This window comes from Pholis gunnellus, assembly GCF_910591455.1.
Source record: "Pholis gunnellus genome assembly, chromosome: 16".
Taxonomy (NCBI): Eukaryota; Metazoa; Chordata; class Actinopteri; order Perciformes; family Pholidae; genus Pholis; species Pholis gunnellus.
This window is the reverse complement of record NC_136543.1, coordinates 11,166,915-11,186,888: the sequence shown is the minus strand read 5'-3', so window position 1 is coordinate 11,186,888 and position 19,974 is coordinate 11,166,915. Positions and strand designations below refer to the sequence as shown.

Below are 19,974 nucleotides of genomic sequence, written 5' to 3'. Positions count from 1 at the left end.
AAAAACAAGTCTGATCGTATGGAAGTTTATGAGAAAATTACCCTCTCACAGATTACATCAGTAAACATTGGGAACATGAGTTTCTGGATCTCAATAGCTTTCAAGTCTTCTTGAATACAGCAGGATGTTCATTCAGTAAATGACGGTCCCATTTAAAGTAAAATAGATGATAAAGCAGGGTATGCTTAGGATATGGCAACTTGTGACGTGAACTGAACGTCAACTGTAAAATCAGCGGAGTGTCCCTTTAATTTGGGAAATGCTGGTGTTTGTCTGGATGGTGTTGTGCTAATCTTGGATACTGCTGATGTAATGAAATAACTCAAGTCTCAAGTCTCAGAGGCAGGTATTAACATATTTATTACACCGTTAAGAGAACAACAATACCAGAATTATACTGCAAAGTTTCACAGACTGACAGACCATAGTTTACAGCCCCAAAAAAAAGAATTAAAAAAAGAAACCAAAAAAAACAACAAGAAACCACAGTTCTGACATAGTAGACTGGAAAGCTCTCTAAGGACACTGACTCTAGGCGATGGAGAAACCGCCCAGTGTCAGCCTACCACTAACCTGTGGTTTTCATGTCTCAAATAAGTATTGCACAACAACTTCAAATCATTTGAGCTCTTTTTTTTTCACAATAAATCTTCTCAAGAGAACCCATCCCACCCCCCAAAAATAAAAAAAAGAACTCCCACCCTTTAAATTCAACTCGCACACCCAGATTAATGCTACGGCCTTCACTGTTCACTGTCGGCCCCACACATTTCCTAAATATTTCTTGATAAGTAGGAGATGTATACAATATTTCCTCCCATTGTGAAAAACAGGCATGTCTAAACTTTAGCCTCATTTTTTTCATTTTAGTTTTTTACAAGCGTTTGCCTTTTGTAAATCCCCTCTTTTGAATTTTACCCCCCCGCTGACAAGTCGACAAGCGCTTTAGCGTGTCTTCACAACAGAGAAAAGGAGAAAAAGGTGGAGGGGGAAACAGGAGAGAAAAAAGAGCGAGAGACAAACAACATTTCTTATCTGTGACCCTACAGTAGCTCGTATCATCGAAATAGGAATCGACAACACTTTTCTTTAAAATTAGCACAATTTTTAAATTCTGTTCAAACAAATCACTCTTGATGTATTCTAAAAACGCCACAGGCATAAAGGAACATAACAAAAGTTTTTTTTCATTTTTTTTTTCTCATTTCTATTCATTTATGTTTCATTTATTTATGAGGTCTGCATTGTTACCAAGTAGTGATATGGTTTTGCAGCTGTATGAGCTTCGACTTTGGGTTTTTTATTTTCCTGTTCTCTTGTGCCCATTTGGTTTAGACTAGACCAGTATCAGCGCCGCGACTGATGCTCTTATCGTGCTGTAAGAGGTAGAGTGAGACTTGTTTGCCACCGAGGAATTTGTGGCAAAACACACATAGAGGAGGGAAGAAAGAAAAAAATAGAGCTTCTCAAAGAATTATCGAGCAATCATTTTAGTCTTCGTTTTTTTCCATTTTTTTTTTTTTTTTTCAAACCCAGGTTTTGCCCTGATAAGTGATGAACACACACATTATTTGTTGTATACTTTCAAATACACTAGTGTTAAAACAGCTTGGCTGTTTCTTCACAGCTTCTGAGGAGTCTTGAGTAGGGTGTCAGACACCTTTTTGGATTGTTTAACCCTTTAGAGTCGATAATGCAGGTGTGTATTTATTTTAGACAAGAAGGGAGGGATGAGGAAGTACAGAGGGAGCAAACAGCCCAGAACCTTTGTGGGCCTCCACTTGTTTCTTGAGGTCAGAATTTGTAACGCGCTTCTGTGTAGCACCAGGGTGTTTGGGGTGAAGAGCCTTTGTGTGCGTCAGGATAAGTGCTCTCTCACTGCGAATGAGAGGTCTGTTTGATTTACATTGAAGGTTTACAACAAAGCTGTGACTGATTATCTATCCCAACAGCAAAAAAATGACATACTCTGATATAAATAAATACAAAACAAACGGCATCGGTGTGAATGCCCAGTCTCACATTCACCTCCTTTAAGAATAAAGAACGTTACTGCTTAAAGCTGAAATGGGCACTTAATCTGACATTTGTGTAAGGAGAAAATGCACAAACAAGATCAAAAAATATCTCAAGACGTTTCTTCAAAAGTGGTCACAGAAGTCATCAGTGTTCATTAGTTATTATTGCTCCAGTTGAAATGTAACACTGCTGTGAAAATGTCCATTATGTTTAATTCACACCTTCTCATTTCACAATGTAAGATGAGTGCCGTTGGTTTCCAGAAAGGATTAAAAGAAATTACTTTTATGATATTGAAGTTGGTTTTGTTCCATGAATGTGTGAACAAAACGTGAAGAAATAAATAACCCAAATATATGTGTGAACAAACCTCTTTTGAAAATCGTTTAAATCAGGATTTTGGTCCTTGGTGTCAGTCTTTGGCTGTTTTTTTGTTTGTTTATCTTTTGTATTAATACTGTGTTACCTGGTGCTTTGCAGTGTTAAAGCTGTCAATCGGAGTCTACACCTCTGCATTTGGAAAGTTAATTTGTTAGAATATTTTTTGTCATTTTTTTTACTTTTTTTGGTTGTTTTTCATTTTTTTCTAAAAAATAACAAATATTTAACAAACGTTCAGTAATGTGCATGCACTGTCTGTAACTATTTCCAAAAAAAACGTTATGGCCGCTTTCGTTAACATGTTGAGAAGGAGAAAAAAAGTGGGTTTGGTGATTTTACATTTTTCCATCAAGCCCCATCCCAAAAAATGTGAAAACAGATAATGCTATCACTACATACAAAATGGTTGATGAGTTATGGCTCTATAGCGACAACACAAGTATGCTAAAAAATAAGCATGCCGAAATAACCTCTGTGACAGTGCAAATACATTTATGTATGTCCCTTGTACAAAACATTTAGGTTAGCATTCCGCGCAACATGCTAGTTCTCAGAAAAGATCTGGGTCGGACTCAAGTAGCAGCTCTGAGATATAGCTTGTGTCTTTTCTTGAGGACGAAGGGAAGTCAAACTTAAAGAACTACGAGGGATCTACCACGTACACACAGAATAGAAAAGCAGCTTGGAAAAAAAAGATAACACTTCTTTTTTTATCTCTTTTTGCTAGAGAGAGCGAGAGTTATGAAGGATTTAGAGTTGTGACTGGTTGAAGTACTATGTATTGTCACAATTGTCCAACACATATACAATAAATAACCATTGGTGACACCACAGGACAGAAGTCTTAAACACCATGACATCTACAGAAAAAGAATAAGAAAACATGAAGAAAGATGAAAATGTTTGTAAGAGTTGAGACAGGAGGGGAGTGTCTGGAGTGCAGAATGAGCTTCCTACCAAGTTCTCCACACTGTAGGTTTCCAGCTCTGAGGGGCCCAGCGGCTTGCTGTTGTGGTGATTTGACAGTCTCGCCGGTGGGACGATGACTTCACTTCCTGTTTGAGAGCTTCTGTGACCCACCAAGCATGCACGTGCGAATTGTAGTCAGTACATCCTCCACATGTGCAGTGGGCAAAGTTTTGTATCTTGTCCAAGAATTCTTCCTTTTATGTCCTTCAGGGAGACGGATTTGTATTTCCCAGCCCACTGACCTGGATATTATTACAAGTGAGAGGGAAATAACATTGGTTGAACAGCTGGCTCTGCTTGCAATCTGCTGCACATCTGCCCGTTTCATGGCTGTCTGTGGGCCAGAGATTCAGTCCGTTCCCTCTCCTCTCTCCAGGCAGCAAACTTGTTTATCCGTCCTTCCGTTGGTTTGTCTTTCAGGGTATCTAATATCCTTCTTTACAAAGAGTATTGATGACTTCACTCATTCTGCTAGCTAGTTATGTTCCCTTGGTATGCTGTTTGGTAAAAATGAGGTTGATTAGTCTCATGTCCCCGGTTCAGGAAGGAAATAAACATTAATTCAAGGATGGAAAATAAAAACATTTCAAAAAAGGGGAGGTCAGATATACTTGTCTTGAGTTCACGGGTATCTCTTCTCGGTCTCTTAATATTTACAGGAAAAAATAAGATAAACTACAATGACAACAACATTAACAACAACAGGCACGACGACAAACGGACAACAAGAATAGCATGTGTAACGATAAAAGGATGTCAATATTTAAATTCATTCATTCAAAACAAAGAATATCTTTGTGTTTCTTTAAAGTCATGGCAAGTCAATATGACCCGATTATGGACCTCCTCCTCCTACTTCTATGACTACGCTGCAAGATCGACAGAAGCATTGTCATCTCTTTCTGTTAGCCGCGTTAGCTTAGTATCTTTGCAAGGCAATGTAGACAGTCATGCTGTTTGTGGGGTTGAGGGCTGGCTGTTAAGCCCCGGGGGGCCTTTGCCTCCATCCTTCGCGTGAGTCTCTTAGCGCGGTGTGCCATCCAGGGCAGAGGAGGACGGGGTGCTGGGGGTGGAGGAGCGAGGGGTAGCAGCAGGCGGGGTAGCAGCCGGACTCCCGGTCCCGCTGCTCGGGGTGCAGGCGGAGGAGCTGATGGGCGCAGGGGTCTCTGACCCCGGCACGCCTCCCTGCTGCTGGCTGGCCTGCTGCTGCTGCTGGGCCTGGAGGGTCTGACCACAGACATGGTGGTGCTTCTCCCAATCCTTATGCTGGCAGAAGGAGCCGCAGTAGCGCGCTGTGTTGCAACCACTGCACGTCTCACTGGCTTTGCGGCCACAGTTCCAGCAGCTCTGACAGACAGAAAGACACACAGTTACCTAACACGAAAATAATACAGCAGACGAATTTACAATCCAGACATTTGGCCAGTTGAGCTGATGAATTTCTGGTTATTGATAAAACTGTAAGTAGGACCCCTTGTTTGTTTTATTCTATGCATGACACACTATCATGTGTTAGTGGTATCAAAATGCCTCAAACGGAGAACTAGCAACAGATATCAGTGCAACAGTCTGCACATTAACAGAAGTTGTCTCTCCTTTTACAACACTTAAGCTTAAAACAAACCACAGACAGATGAAAAACCCATCTCTAATAACACTTATGGCCTCTTATAAGTCTTAGAAACCGCAGGGAGAGCATGCCAGGGCGGCTGAATATCCACAGGAAACAGGAGAACAAGGTTACAAACAGCTTCTGAGAGTTTACCTCTGGGGCGCTTCTCTCTCATAAACATCACTCCTGCAATTAATGACAGATGTGAGCCATATTTCCCTCTCACTTAACTGATTAAATGCCAAGGTCTCTAATGGTGATTAGCAAATGAAAGCTCCTTCCCTTATTTCCTCTCAGCTGAATTGGTAACACCTCTCTAAACATGCTAGCTACTCTGTCGGAAACAAATAGAGGAAGGAGGAAAGCGAGGCTAATAGATGCTGGATTGACCTTGTTTTGCGTTGCTTTGCTTTCCCTTCTGACAATAAAATAACTTCTATTTGCAGGAACACCTTTAAAGCTGCGAATAATCAGAAACCTCTTTGATATTTGAAAGGTTTAGTAGACAATGATGGGCTTCCATTAATACAACAATAAAATACAACAGAAACGTCTTTGTAAGAGAAGATCCGATCATTTGTATCATTTGGGAGTTAACAGCTGGCATCTAAAGTGTTGTCAAAGTGACAACAAAGAACTACCGCAGCTACCAAACAAGAGGACGGCGATGACAGATTTCATGATGTCTTTGAAAGATTGAGGGTAGACCTTTTGATGTCTCGAAGTGCTCGCGTATATTCCTACCTCGCTGGAGTCTTCTTGTTGGTTGATGACGGAGAGCGCATCCTCGGAAGCCTGTCGCTTGGCCTCTGCTACCGTACGCTCCATCTTGGCCCGCTCGGTGCTGATCATCTCGTGAGCCTTACGCTCGGCCTCTGAGACGGCCTTCTGCAACTCTGACACAGCCTGTCGCTTCACCTCATTCACAGCCTCTTCTGGAAAGAGTGTGGACACAGAGGAAGTCAAGCCTCCCGCACCTGTAATGTAGTGGGGCATTGTATCATCCTGTTGTTGGAAGTTGATTTTCAATGAGCACACTGATGTTTTTAGTTTGGTCTAGGATACAACAGTTACTATTTCTGAATATAAACATTTAACAACAGTTTTTCTGAAACAATTGAAAAGTTTCATTCGACAGAAGTGGTATCTAAGAGTGTGCCTTCTGAAAGATTAATGGTAATAGCAGTTTCATGTGCTAAATCTGTAACACATCTGGAGGACAGAAACCATAACCATAAAACTAATGCTTTCACTCACTTTTATGTTCGGACAAAATCTGAGAAAAGACACGCCTTGTAGTTAAATGATGAGAATTAATTCACATAGAAAACCTTTTTAGTTTTTGTTATTCCAAGATCATCTGCAGGTAGTACCCCCTGGGATACGCCAACATTTAACCAGACATCCATTTTTAAACGTGGTAAATATACGATAGTGGGTACATTCAAATATGAAAACTTGAATGCTTTCGTTTAATCATTAAGGCATTTAGGAAGTGACGGTGAATGTGGCATGTTTAATCAGTTCCAATGGGTCAATGATGACGTTTTTATTTTCATTTAAAACGTTAAAAGGATCATATTTGACAATGAGCAAACCAAAACTATATTTTTTCTTATAATATCCTCGAGACACCAGCATGGGCCAATTAATTCCAGGTAATCAGTCAGAAAACATACTTTTGATATGTAGCAATGTGTTATTTTATTCTTGTTTTGTGTAATGAATAACCTTGCTGCGCGGGTGTTAAGCAGTGGAATTCCAACCGAACGTCAAAGCAAAAGGAGGGCTTTTTTGTTTGCTCCCATCAAGCCTGTAACTTGACTAATTGTGTATGCAAATCAGGCAATTTATATTTAAATTATGCATTTCTATTGTGATCCCAGAGGCCCATGTGGTGAGGGAAGTGGGAAGCCGGTAGGACACCGTGCAAGGTGCTTGAATATTTATCACCAACTGTAAACATTTTGCCCATTTCAAACAGATGTATTCACCGCCATACTCCATTGTGTTAAAAATCCTATTTTGCAATCCTCCCTAGGTCACATTTAAATCAGTCTCTCCTCAGCCAGAATATATGCGACTGAAGTGAAAAAGAAACACGGAGAAGAATGCAGAGAATGAAAAATAGCAGGCACCATTTGTCCCGCAGACAAAAGATAAATACAGCTTTATGTCTGACAAATATGCTTCACTTTACTTAATTTCCTTTGTTGACGTTACACTTGTATTACAAATGTACAATCTGTATTCAATATCAGACAGAATGTGCGCTTTTCTAAAGACAGACATTTTCTTTCCGTCGTAATCGAGCTACATTTTCAAACCAGGGTGGTTTTGTCTTTAACCTACTGTGCTGCCTGAAGTCATGGAAATTGCCCCGGTGCCGTGTGATATATGCCTTGTGCATGGAATTGTGATTACACACCAAATGCCTTAGATGGAAGATCGATCAAAGCTGGTGAGGGGAGGAGAGGACTGGAGAGCAGGCAGAGTCCCAATGGTGATACTCAATTCAATTTAAATGCATATTACTTGTTCTGAGTATCTCACACATCATGCTCGGTCAAGCAAGGGGACAATTTCTTTTCTCCGAGGGGTTTAAAAAGCAGATATACTGTATCACTGACGGTGAATACAAAGTGGATTCCTCGAGCAGTGAGCCCTTAACAGAAAATTCTTTCAGTTTTTCAGGACAGCGATAATGGTGATTGCAGCTGCGCTCATGAGTTTAAAGAATGCTGTTTGTGTACACTAAACATGTAGTGGCTGCTAATGAAAGCTGTAAAAGCAACAAATTAGTTTCAATACTTGATCTTAACTGGCTCTACAAATTTCCCCTTTTACAATTTTAAGACACTTTTGTTAAATAGAATAGCTGCGATGTCTATCGCTAAGGAGATTACAGAGGTGCCAAACGCAAGACGATACAGTACAAGTCTTGCTAAGTAGTTTTGTTTTAACAGCAGAACCGCCGGACCAGCTGTTAAAGCTGCTCATGTCCCTTATTTGACTGGTGCAATAAAATCGTTTTACAACCTGACATCATATTTGAAGCGTGCAGAGTGTGGTGGTGGAACTCTTATTTTTTTTTATCTTCTCTACTATATCAAATATAAATCATTTTGTAAGAGCAGCCTGACACATTAATATACGTCTACCAGGGGTGGAGATTGCAGCCAGTAGACTACACAGGAATGAGAGGGGAGAATGGGGTTGAAGGAGTGCCTCTTGTCCTCTCTTGATTTCTACAAAGCAAAATTTCTTAAAAACTGCAGAGCGATAAAGAGAAAGAGAGAGAAAGTGTGTGTGTGTGTGTGTGTGTGTGTGTGTGGTAATGGCAGGCATGGAAATGTTGCTCACCAGCTTTCTTCCAGATCTCTTCAGGCACGTATCCAGACACAGGCCGGTGCAGCAGCTCCCTGTGAATTTCTGGGGAGACGCAAACACACGGCCATGGTAATTAGAGATCAACCAATGTTTTGCATGACACAGCACAAAAGATTGTAGAACAAATCAGCGTGTTGTAGAACCTGTTGGTTACCCTGATATTTCAGTCACGGTTTAAGGAACGAAACAAATCATCCAGTTCATTTTTCATTGATGCCATAAACTAGTGAGATGTAAAATGACTCCAACTGACTGTCATCTGTAAAATCATGATAACATAGATGATATGGCCTAGTGGCAGTATGTACAAACTTAACAGTAGAGGACCTAGAATCCACCCCTGGGGATCTCCACATTAACTATCAACCGTAAAAAACAGCTGGAGAAAATAAAAAAATAGATAATATCACTTTCATGTAGGACACAAACCAGCTAAGTAACAATGGGACATTTTAGATCAGCTAATAATAAGTTATTGTAGGGCTTCTTTAAAGCTAGGGTAGGTCATGTCTTTTTGGACACTTATATTTGTTTAAATTCTTATTACATCCCAACAGCAATAAATAAAGCAAATGCTCTGACAAAAACAGAGAAAAAATCCGGTATCCGTGGCTGTCGCAGGAATGTAAGCCCGGCCGATAATTTCCTTTGGCCAAAAGTGCAATAGAGTTGGCAACACTGCGATGGGTTTTTCGGTTGGATTTCAAAATCTAGCTTGCTCTTGCTGGTTTCTCCAAAGTTGCTAACCCCAGCTTTAATAGTGGTGTGGAAACTGCAGACCTAAAGGGATAGTTTGGGTGTTTTGATGTCGAGTTGTAGGCGGGACTTAACCATAGTCAGTGTATTACCTACAGAGGTCGACGGTCGGCACGCCCCCAGTTTAGGAAACAGGCGGGAGTACTGACAAGGGAGTAAATCAATGTACTGCTGTGGACAGGGCCAGCAGCAAAAATAATTTTAGCCACCTGAAAGAAAGGCTCACCGAAAAAAAATCAATATCAGTTCAAGTGTGTGTTATATTTAGAATATTTTAACAGCTTTATCTTGCCGTTGGACAGCCTTTTCAGATGTGGAACTGAACTGAAAGTGAAACTGATCTATGCAGTCTTCAAAGCAACACGACTCAGTATGATAAGCACTTCATACAAACCCCACTTCAAAACATCCCACCTATCCCTTTAAGAGAGCTAAAAAAAAGAAAGAAAAAAGGACAGATTGCAAGAAAGTGTTTAGGTACATTAGTTCCACCTCAAAGGTGTGGGGGGGGGGAAGTGGATTGATAGAGGAAGTGGAATATATAAACTCATAAAGAAAGACGAATGAAAGTGGAAGCACCAGCAGAGACGTGTTCTTACAATGTAATGGAAACATTACCATAAATCCTTAAACTCACTGGAACATGGCTTTAAGCAGTCCTGTAAACATACTAATTGCTTCGCTACTATATCCTTTAAATAGCTCTCTAATACATCTGCAGTTTGTGTGATTCCCTACCTGGTGTTGCATTTTCCTGTGCGGCCGGGCTCTGCTGCCTTGACTGCCCACTAGCGGCGCCCTTCTTCAGCTCTTCAGCATCGCTGTATCGTCGGATCCAATAGTTGAGCTCCTCGCGGTCGGCCTCCTGGCACCGGCGCAGTACCGTCAGTGAGCGCCTTGTCTTCTCCACCATGTCCATGATACAGTTCAGCAGCTGGGGGTGACAGGGAGCGGACAAGGCGCTGAGTTTACAGATAGACGTGGAAAGATTGATTTCAATTCAGCAAGGCAGCGGGAGCGGTTCTTAATTAAAGCCGACATCTGTGATGTTGTTTTAGTTCGTGTGTCATTATTACATTCATATGTTTCATGGAGTTCGGCGGTGAAACACTAGACACACTCTCACCCTTCAAAGGTCACACCTCTCCACATGACTTTATCACTTCAGTCAAGAATATCTTTGTGTTCCCATTATGTCATTTAGTGACTCAATTTTCACCGCAACTGTGAGGTGAAACAGCATCACAAATGTGACACGAGATATATTTCACGTCGTGAACATGGGACTGGATTAACAACCCTGACGGTGAGCACACAAGCAACAATTTAGCAATGTTTATATTGTATGTTTGTTGCACTGCAGGCAAACGTATTTACATCCAAGCATACACATACACAATATAATTATATAAAGAATAAAAAAAAAAAATTGCTATTAGTTTTGATATGCAGGTAATGTCAAACCTTTGTTGAGATGATCTCACATAACTCATTTTTTAATAGCACTTTAAGGTCACTCTTATTTTGTTTCTCTTAACTCTGTCTTAAAATACAACAAGAAATATAACAATTGAATTGGACTGAAATAAGGATTTGGATAATGTCTGGTTTTCAAGGTATAGTAATAAAAAATGTTATTACTTTTCTTACATGGTCAAGGTGTTTCCACTCCTCAGCCCATTCTCTGTCTGTCAGCCTGTGGTCAATCACTTCCTCCTGTCTGGTCCCTGTATGCATGCCTGTAAACAATATGACAGATAGAAAGATAAACAAAGGGCAACTCAGTATGACACAGAGGAACAATGCAACATCACTCCATCACTCCCATCCTTCATTTGCTCCCTGGTTGAAACTCTCTTTCCATCCATTTCTTTCTTCTCCTCCTCCCTCCCTCCCCCTTTTCGTTGCTGTCTCCATATCTCTCTCCCAGCCTGAGGGCCGGACTCAAATGACTGAGCTTCTGGTCCAATAAACATCCATCACAGGGCAAGACATGGTAAATGTCTCTCCTATTTTTAGAGCAGAGCCAACGTCGTCATTACAGCTTCATCAAGGCTCGGTCTACGCAGAGAAATGTCTCTAATTCAACCGCGCCGTGCCTAAATGTGCTTCTGTAGTGCGCTCATACATCTCACGGTGCAGTGCTTCAGTCAGCCATCAGATCAGAGTGGCCTCAGCGTCTCTGAGGCAGCAGGATGGCCATGTGGTCAGAGGGACTGTTTGTCAGTCTGTTGTACCAACACGCATCCACCAGGCTGAAGTGGAAGTGGACACTGACTGGATTATCAGTATTATTAAAATGGATACAGATCTCAGTGGTATATAGTTAAAGAACTGAGAAATGATGTAAAAATGATGTAACTGTTGTAATAGTTTACTTTTGTTTATAAAAATCCTCTTTATATTTCTCTTGGTAGTGCTACAAAGCAAAAGGTTTGACAGTGCGCCATGTAATGGAGTTGGTTTGTGTGTGTGTCCCCCCCCATCCTCCCCCATGTCCTCACCAACAGGCCTGGCTCTGTCCCGGATCTCCCGATGATTGGAGGCGGGGTGTCTGTAAGTGTCACGGTAGTGGTGGGCGATGGCCATGTCATCCAGCCGGTAGTGCTGCGGAGGGAGCGGGCCGGGATGGGGCAGGCCGTTGGGTTGGTAGGAGAGCCCGTTAGACGGGCTGAAGCGCTGGGCGGGGCTTATGGTGCAGGGCCGCTTGCTCGGGTGAACATCCGGGTGGAGGGCGCCATCTCGCTCGAAGCCGTTCTCTTTGGTTCTGGGTGAAGAAAGAAAGAAATGAGACACATTTTGAGTGTTACATAGTCACTGCGTGTAGCACTTTATGTAAATAGGTTCGTCTTCCAGTGGGTGTTCATATTTGACTCTTTTGGTAGAATCCGTAACATTGGACAATAGACAAAATGAATGAGTAGCAAAGGGGAAAATGCGCGAAAGAGGAGAGGACACAAGACAAATCTGTGGTATGGTAATATCACAATCTCTTTCGCTCCTTTGTGCTGCACTAAATGCTTGAGTTGACGCGCTAACAGACAACATAACTGCAGGAATCATACTGGAATTCTTTCATGGAAAAGATTCATTCATACATACGTACAAATACACAACTGCAGTGTGTACTCGCGCGCAAGCATACGTACTCACTAAAGTAGTTTCCAAGGGATCAGGTGAAATTTTGTAAGGCTGCAGCCGAAGATTAATGTGGCCAGGTGTGTTTGTGTGTGCGCATTCTTGCACATGTGTGTCTGTTCTCAGCTTTGTCAGTCCACAGTTAAAATCTTGCCAACCTCCCCCCCACTATCTGCACTCCTCCACTTTCCTCTCTCCCTCTCTCCTCTCCCTCCCCATCTCTCTCTCCGACGAACAGATTGAACTTCTTAATGAGCTGTTTTTATGGGCTCCTAATGCTCATCCACAGCTCTCCATATGCTCTTTCCCTCCATCCGTCCGTCTCTCGCTGCCTCCCTCGACTCATCCATCCATTCTTCTCTCCCCCCCCCAACCCACACTCTTATCTCCCCAGCCTTCCTGCTGCAACAATGTTTATATCTACAGGCAGTGCAGTGCACACATACACACACTTTCACCGTTACCTATACAATGAATGCATTGACGTGTGTACCCATCACCTACCTACTGAAGATACATACATGGGCCCAATCCACATGCACATGCCAATGTCCTGACATTTTAATACTTGTATTTATCGATGTAAAAAGTGAACATGTCAAGATTGGGTTCACATTGTATCTAAGGTAAAATGATTAAACGGCATCTCATAATGAGCGACAATCATTTACAAATACTAGAAATTCTCAAACAGTGAATGACATTTTTTCTTTTACCTCTACTGAAGAGGGACCCATGCCTTCACTTCACAAACAGGCTTTTCATGTCTAAATATAAAGTATATTTTAATTATATTTTAGTAAAGCCTGTTTATCTGTTCCCCTTTGTTTTTATACAAATCCAAAAGTTCCCCTTCTTCACACTGAAAACATTTCAGGGGGTGTATTTCCTTCTCTTAAATGGGAGACTGTTATTGTGAAACATCTGCAATAAGTGTTCCACTGACAAAAGCAGAATGGATTAGACTTCATCAATTAGTGAACGAGAACACCATTTCTCTTCGAAAGAGAAATTCTGAAATAGAGTGTTGAGCTTAATTTTCCTGCATGTGGCTAATGAAATTAATGTTGAAAATATATACTGAATTCTAATTTACCATGCAAGCCAATACAGTACCAGTCATTTTGCACTCCCAGCTATTATTTTAGTATCGGCTTTGTTAGATAATTGAAGTACACATGATGCTTTTTCTGTCATATTCATATTGTACTGCGATATTCCTGGTCAGGTTCCCGCAGACCATGGTATTAATCAGGATGCATTGATGGTGCATTGTTGTCCGTAATTAAGGATTCCCATTCAAATTCCAATATTCTGGTGCAGGGCTCTAATAAGCAGGAACGCAGAGCAGAGGTAAGCAGAATCCAGAGGTGCTTAGCCAGCCGTATTGGTGCTGAAGCCTCATCTGTAAGTGTTATCAGCCCATCTCCCAGGGCACACACCCACATACACCCACACACACACACACACTCACAAACACGCACAGAGGTGTGCATACATGAACCTTACTCACCCCTTCACACTGAATAGAGAATCATGCACACAAACATTCACACAAACAGACCACATTTCTTTTTCACTGAATACAGATGCCTACTTACTTTTTCTCTCTCTCCATGTATTTTCTCTCTCTCTCTCTCTCTCACACACACACACACACACACACACACACACACACACACACACACACACATTTACACACACACACACATTTACACACACACACACCTTTTCCCCTAAGCTCACTCCCCTAAGCACCAGACGGCCTGCAAATATGCAGGTATTACAGAAAAAGTCTGCCTATCCGACTGTTAGGGGAAAAGAGAGGTGAAAATTATTAATATTGCTTTTGGCATTTTTGTCCCTCAGCAAATATAAAAAGTACATTTTCCTCTCCCCTGCCTGTATTAAAAATTTTAGACCACAGGAGAATTACTCTTTATTTCAAAAGACCATGCACACATTGTCCTCAAAGCACAAACTCACCACAGTGCACACACACACAAATGTTCGCAAACTTCTGTTCAAGAAGTTAAAAATGCTTATTAATGTTGACTGGAAGAATATGTGTACGGGTGTGATTCGTGTAATGCCTTTGTAAAGCCAATTTTGGCCGAACATGCATGCAAAGCTATATACTGATGGAGATAGATAGATTCTGCTGGTATTTTTTTTTGTTGTATTGCAGCTCTACCAGAAAAAAGTGTACGTTATTGGGCTGGGGATGAGCCACAGTCTTGAACATGCGGACATGCTTTGGCGTTGCGCTTGCGGGCTTTGTGTTTGTTTCTTTTTCTGCTGCTCTGGGGAAGACTGTTGGAGAGAGGACTATAGGTTTTTAGTGCTGTGTGTTCCTGGACGGCACGTCTTAGTGCTTGTCCATTAGAGCAGGGAACATTGAGTCATTACCAAAGTCTGTGACAACAAACGGATGTAATGATTTGGCTGGGGTGGGGGGCTGAACTGATGCAGAGAGAGAGAGAGAGAGACACACACACAAAGGCACACTCTGTGTACTCACACACCCAATCAAGCATGGAAGTCAATGATAACTTACACAGAATACATATTCATACACATTCACACACATTCGCAACTGCCTTCCTTCCATTTGTGTGTGTGTGTGTGTGTGTGTGGGGGGAGGGGGGTCGCGAGCTCTACTTTTCCCATCTCTTCCTCTCGTCAGTTCTGGCCCATTAAGAGCAGGAGCCGGGAGCTGAGATGTCCAACGGAGCACGTCATGAGGCCCGGTGGCACACTGACAGACACTTCCCATACAGAAATGAACACATCACACTATTGCCCTGCGTTGGCTCAGCTTGTTTCTGTGGAGCGTTGTATGGGTTCATGGATAAGCAGGCAGTCTCAAAGGGATTCATGTATGAGATCAAATAACAGAGTAAAAAAAAAACCTCAGCTGCTTTAATGTTTGGAGCTGGTAAATGCATAAACCAAATCAGTCCCATACCGTCAAACTGGTGTTCTGACTTTCTAATTCACCCACCTGTCTGGCGTCCTTCTCTTGCCGTTCTCGTTGACGTCCAGCAGGAGTTCAGAGGAGTCCACTGGGGAGGTGGTGCTGGTGTCCAGGAGCAGCTGCTCATGCTGGGCCAGGTACTGAGCTGGGTTCTGCTTGGCCAGCCTGGCACAGTGCAGCAGCTCCCTCTGAAGGAGCGGCAGGTTGGCCTACAGAAGGAAACGTCACTGTATTACCAGAGGAAATGTAACATTTGTGCTGGATGTTTTAGACAAGAATGTAAATGTCACATCTGCTTTTTTGGCCTGTAAAAAATGACTCGCTCAGACACTCACTCTTCTTTCTGAGATGCTCTCTGTTAGTTTTTTTGGCGAATTTGGGAAACAACTACATAATATGTCAGATTCTGAGCTGAGCTGTTTTTACTACATTGTCTGTGTAGGAAAAACATACTAATGAAGATTCAGAACTGCATAAAACAATAAAATCACTTTATGGGTAATCAAAGTCAACTTCGGCTCCCAAAAGAGAAAATATGCAGCTGGAATATTCAAGTTCTACTCATGTGCAAAATATAATATTTTAAGTTGTTGATCATTAAATTACAACAAAGATACATTCAAACAGATTGATGAATCTCTTAGATCTGAAACAAAATGTAAAGCTCATAAAGCACATAAAAATATGATGTTGTAATAAAAGCTTTTTCCTCGTCTTTTCATACCAAAAGCACCAATTTGAAATAACAAGAAGCTCATTTCTTCCACGTCATCTGACCCCTGTTTGCTCGTTACCACTGAACCACCACCACTTCCTGTGACTCAGAGTGCATTAACACCCAGAAAGGTTCTCCGTGGCATATACATTTTTTCTCTTCAAATAGATATAAAGAAACAGCAGCTATTTTCAATCTCTTTGACATAACAAGGGGGTATGCTTTCTCGTGTGGGTCATGCAGGTATGTGCGCGCAGACTTCAAAGACATCTGATGGGGTGCGTTTTTGAAGCAAGAAGATGAAAGTGTTTCGTCAGGCTGGTTCAGAATGAGAGTGGGGACTATTTTGGTGAGGTACATCACATCTTTTTAAGTTTTATGTCTGTTAATCTTTGTTTTGTCCTCAATAACATAATCTCTCTCCAAGTCTCATGCTTTGTTGTTTCCTTTCCCTATTTTTCCCAGTTTCATAATCTAAAGGCTTTCATTCGCTCTTTCATTCCTCCTGTCCTACATTAGCTCACGCATTCGCTTCCTTTTCTTTGACCATTCAATCTTGTCCTTGCCAACTGCATACAGAAATAATACTTGCAAAACACAACCATGATTTGTTTAGTCGGATTTATGTTTCATAATCATACAAAATCCCTCTCCAGTAATTGGCTGCAGTAAAAGAAATGCCAAGCGCTGGCCTTCACTTTACCTGCCCGAGTTAATGGTCCGTTAATAGTTTATGATCGTAATTACCCTCTGAAAAAAAGAGCATAAAATAGATTGCTTTGACCCTGGTGAACCCATCTTTCATTAATTAGAGGTCATCCTAATTGCCAGAGATGGGGGATGCATTAACAAAAAGTCTGAGTCAAGAAATGCAGACCATTGAAGAGACCGGATCATTTTTCACATGACAAAGTAAGGCGATTTGCTTCTGTGCAGTTATGGTAACCAACATCTGCACTTGCATAAAAGGAACATTTCAAGTAGTGTTCAGCAGCCACAGCTAAAATCCGCCCAGGATGATTTATTGTGAAAATACTGGATTTGTCATTTTGTCAAACGATGCCAAAAAACTATTCAGAATACGCCACATTCAGGATATGCTGCACTTCATCAACTTTGTGTTTCTGTGTAATTTGCAGTTGAAGGAGAATCTGGGAGACGTCTTTATTGTCCTATTTAAATGATTTCCTGTCATGACTTTCTCTCTCTCTCTCTCTCTTTTTAGGTAAATGTGTTTACTCCTCTGTCTCAGAGCGCTCCTCTCACTTCATCACGACACAGGAAAAACAAAAAAAAAACAAAAAAGCTCAACTTTAACTTGAAACTAGAGAAACACTGTTACTCTGTAAGCCTGTTGTCTTGTGTTGCGGGCGTCCCGCCAACTCATCACGTCACTGGCGCTGTGTGGTTTATGATTGCCTCCTTCCAGTAAAGAGTCCCAACCAATTTGCGGTTTAGTATTAAGAGAAGGGGAAAGGAATTGAGTGGGTTTGGGTGGAGGTGGGGGAATTGGAGGGGTCGGCTTGGTCTAACATTAACGTAATGAAAAACTCTGAGCCCTGACGCGCATTGTTGCAGCTGTGCTTCGACGCACCTATAAAAGCTTCCCTACACCTCCAACTGCTCTCTGCTACCATATGGTAGCTGGCATTAAAGGCTCTGCAGTGGCAAGACACTAAAATTAGACTGGGGATAGAGAGAGGCAGAGAAGGAGCGGCGGAGGGAGGAAAAAAAAGAGTTGCATCTTTGATTCCACAGCCATCCCAGTGATACACTAACCATCTGGCGAGGAGAAGGAAAGGGAAGGAGGGACTGGAGGATGGATAGATGGGGAACAGTAAACAGAAACAGCATAGGGATAAAGACAGAAAGATATGGAGGGAGAACAAATGAGAAGGTGAGGCAAAGCAGAAAAATATGAACGCAACTTCAATAAGGGAGTGATGTGAAAAAGGACACAGGGAGGACACCAGGTCCCTGTTAGTGTTGTTAACAGCCAGTAACAGCGATTCTAGAGGGACCAATTCCACATCCACTCAGGACCATAGTGGATAATATAGGCTTGTGAATGTCAACTCACACATGCACACATCTGCAAATGCACCCATGCACGCGCATACACACAGGATAAAGTATGAATGGACTGTCTTGTTATTCACAAATAACATTTACCTCATGCCTGTCACTCAGACACAAGCAGGTAGAGCAGAGGGAGGGTGGGATAAATAAGGGATGGGGAATAGATAAAGAGGAAGAAGTAGGCAGATGAATCCAGAATAGGATGGAGGGGGAAAGAGAAAGGAATAAGAAAAAACAAAGTGAGAAAAGAAAACAGAGCCTGTAATAGAAACAAATGAGCTTTGTGTTGAATGTCATGCCTGTCTCTGTTCTCCATCTCTCAGTTGCACACTGATATTGATCTCGGCTTCACCTAGACCCCATAACATGATCTAAACTGCTGCTGCACAGTACATCCCTCAATATAAACCCCCAGACCCATTTTTCATCTTTGACTACCAAAACAAATCATACCGCCGACACCACCAGTCTTACAACACTTACAATATGGACCTATCTGACACAAACAGCCCAAGTGTACAGAAATGGACACTATTTCACCTGTAGATACAAACAGACAATCCAACCATCCCTCTTCATTTTCATCTCCCAGACTGGAATAAAGAGATGAGAGCTGTGCCGTTGGGATTGAAAAGAGGTGACCCGTGACAAATGGGCTGAAGAAAAAAGGCACAACTGGATGCTTAAAAGAGGGCTCCTTTCTCTGGTAATATGCCATGCTAATGGCTGGAAATGGGAAATACTTGCTAAAAGTGTGGCTTAGTGGGATGAGGAATCGATGACAAAGACAGCCTCAGAGAAATTGGTGGAGGGCATGAAAGGGGACGTTGATCTCAGGTCACATGCACAGTCATTGTGCTCTGTACACGTTAAGTTAAGCAAGTTTCTTAAAAAAAATTTTGTACAGGAAAATTACAGGAAAATTACAGCCTGAACAAAGTTCAGATAGAGTTCAAACAGAGTGAACCTAAAAGAGTGAGATCAGCCTCAGTATGGACAAGATATTGACAGACGAGGAAAAAAAAGATGACGTGAGACACAGAATGAGAGAGACTGTACTAACTGAGGAAGAAGAAATGAAGAAAAGAGAGAGATAAAGAGAGGGAGAAACACAAGTATGCACATCTGGATCTGGGCTGGCTAAAAGTTTTCCAGATTAGGTCGATCAGTCAGGGAGGCAGGCAAACCTCCCGTAGTAAATGCATATTTAAATATCTACCTTCAGAAAGGGTATGACAAAAGGTCGGAGAGGGAAGTTGGTGGCTTCTTGGAGCTTGGAGTGGAATTCTTCGATGGTCAGTGTGGAATTCTGGAGGAGAGAGAGAAACAGAGAGAAAACACATGAATCCATGTGGAAGGCATTAAGTGAAAATATGACTTATTGGAAGCTAAGCTATATCCTGGCCTGGAGTGAATGTTTCGGGTTTTGTAATAGGAAGCATATGGGTAGGCCGCAGTGAAAAGACCCACAGGAAACAAAGACACACATCTCCTTCAATTAACACAACAAATACACATGTAGGAGTCACATCATCAACAAATATGCTGCATGAGGAAGAATTGTGCCTCATTTTTAAACTGCTTGTTGTTTTACTATGAATAGAACAATTTAATATTCTAAAGACAACTGTGACATGAAGGAAGATGTGCACATTTTTTGGAGCGCATTCCGTAATATATGTCCATTAAAATAGTTATTTTAGTTTTGAACAGGATATTGTGAATCTCACTTCTTTGATTAAAGAAGCTTTGAGTTGAGCCTCCTTGTATCCTCACAGGGGGCGTGATTGTTTTCCCTTCTTCATTGCTTTTTTTTGTTTCCATTACTTAAGACATTCATTTGGATGTTTTTGTACACATATTTTCTGTGGTATACGTGTACATGGATGACACCCTCGTCCTTATCGACACAGTACATGAGCCTGACACACTTGTGCC

The 19,974-nt window shown here is 41.7% G+C and overlaps 1 protein-coding gene across 1 annotated transcript in view; it reads right to left on the bottom strand.

The window, feature by feature from the left end:
- Positions 1–4,392: 4,392 nt before the first annotated feature.
- runx1t1 (RUNX1 partner transcriptional co-repressor 1) overlaps positions 4,393–19,974 on the bottom strand; it is a gene marked incomplete at both ends in the record, with an annotated part of 54,100 nt that continues 38,518 nt past the window's right edge. The window contains 8 exons of the mRNA XM_079176559.1: positions 4,393–4,716; positions 5,726–5,916; positions 8,345–8,413; positions 9,866–10,061; positions 10,778–10,866; positions 11,632–11,894; positions 15,270–15,451; positions 19,256–19,345. Coding sequence (XP_079032685.1) covers positions 4,393–4,716; positions 5,726–5,916; positions 8,345–8,413; positions 9,866–10,061; positions 10,778–10,866; positions 11,632–11,894; positions 15,270–15,451; positions 19,256–19,345 — 1,404 coding nt within the window. The remainder of the gene's footprint in view (positions 4,717–5,725; positions 5,917–8,344; positions 8,414–9,865; positions 10,062–10,777; positions 10,867–11,631; positions 11,895–15,269; positions 15,452–19,255; positions 19,346–19,974) is intronic.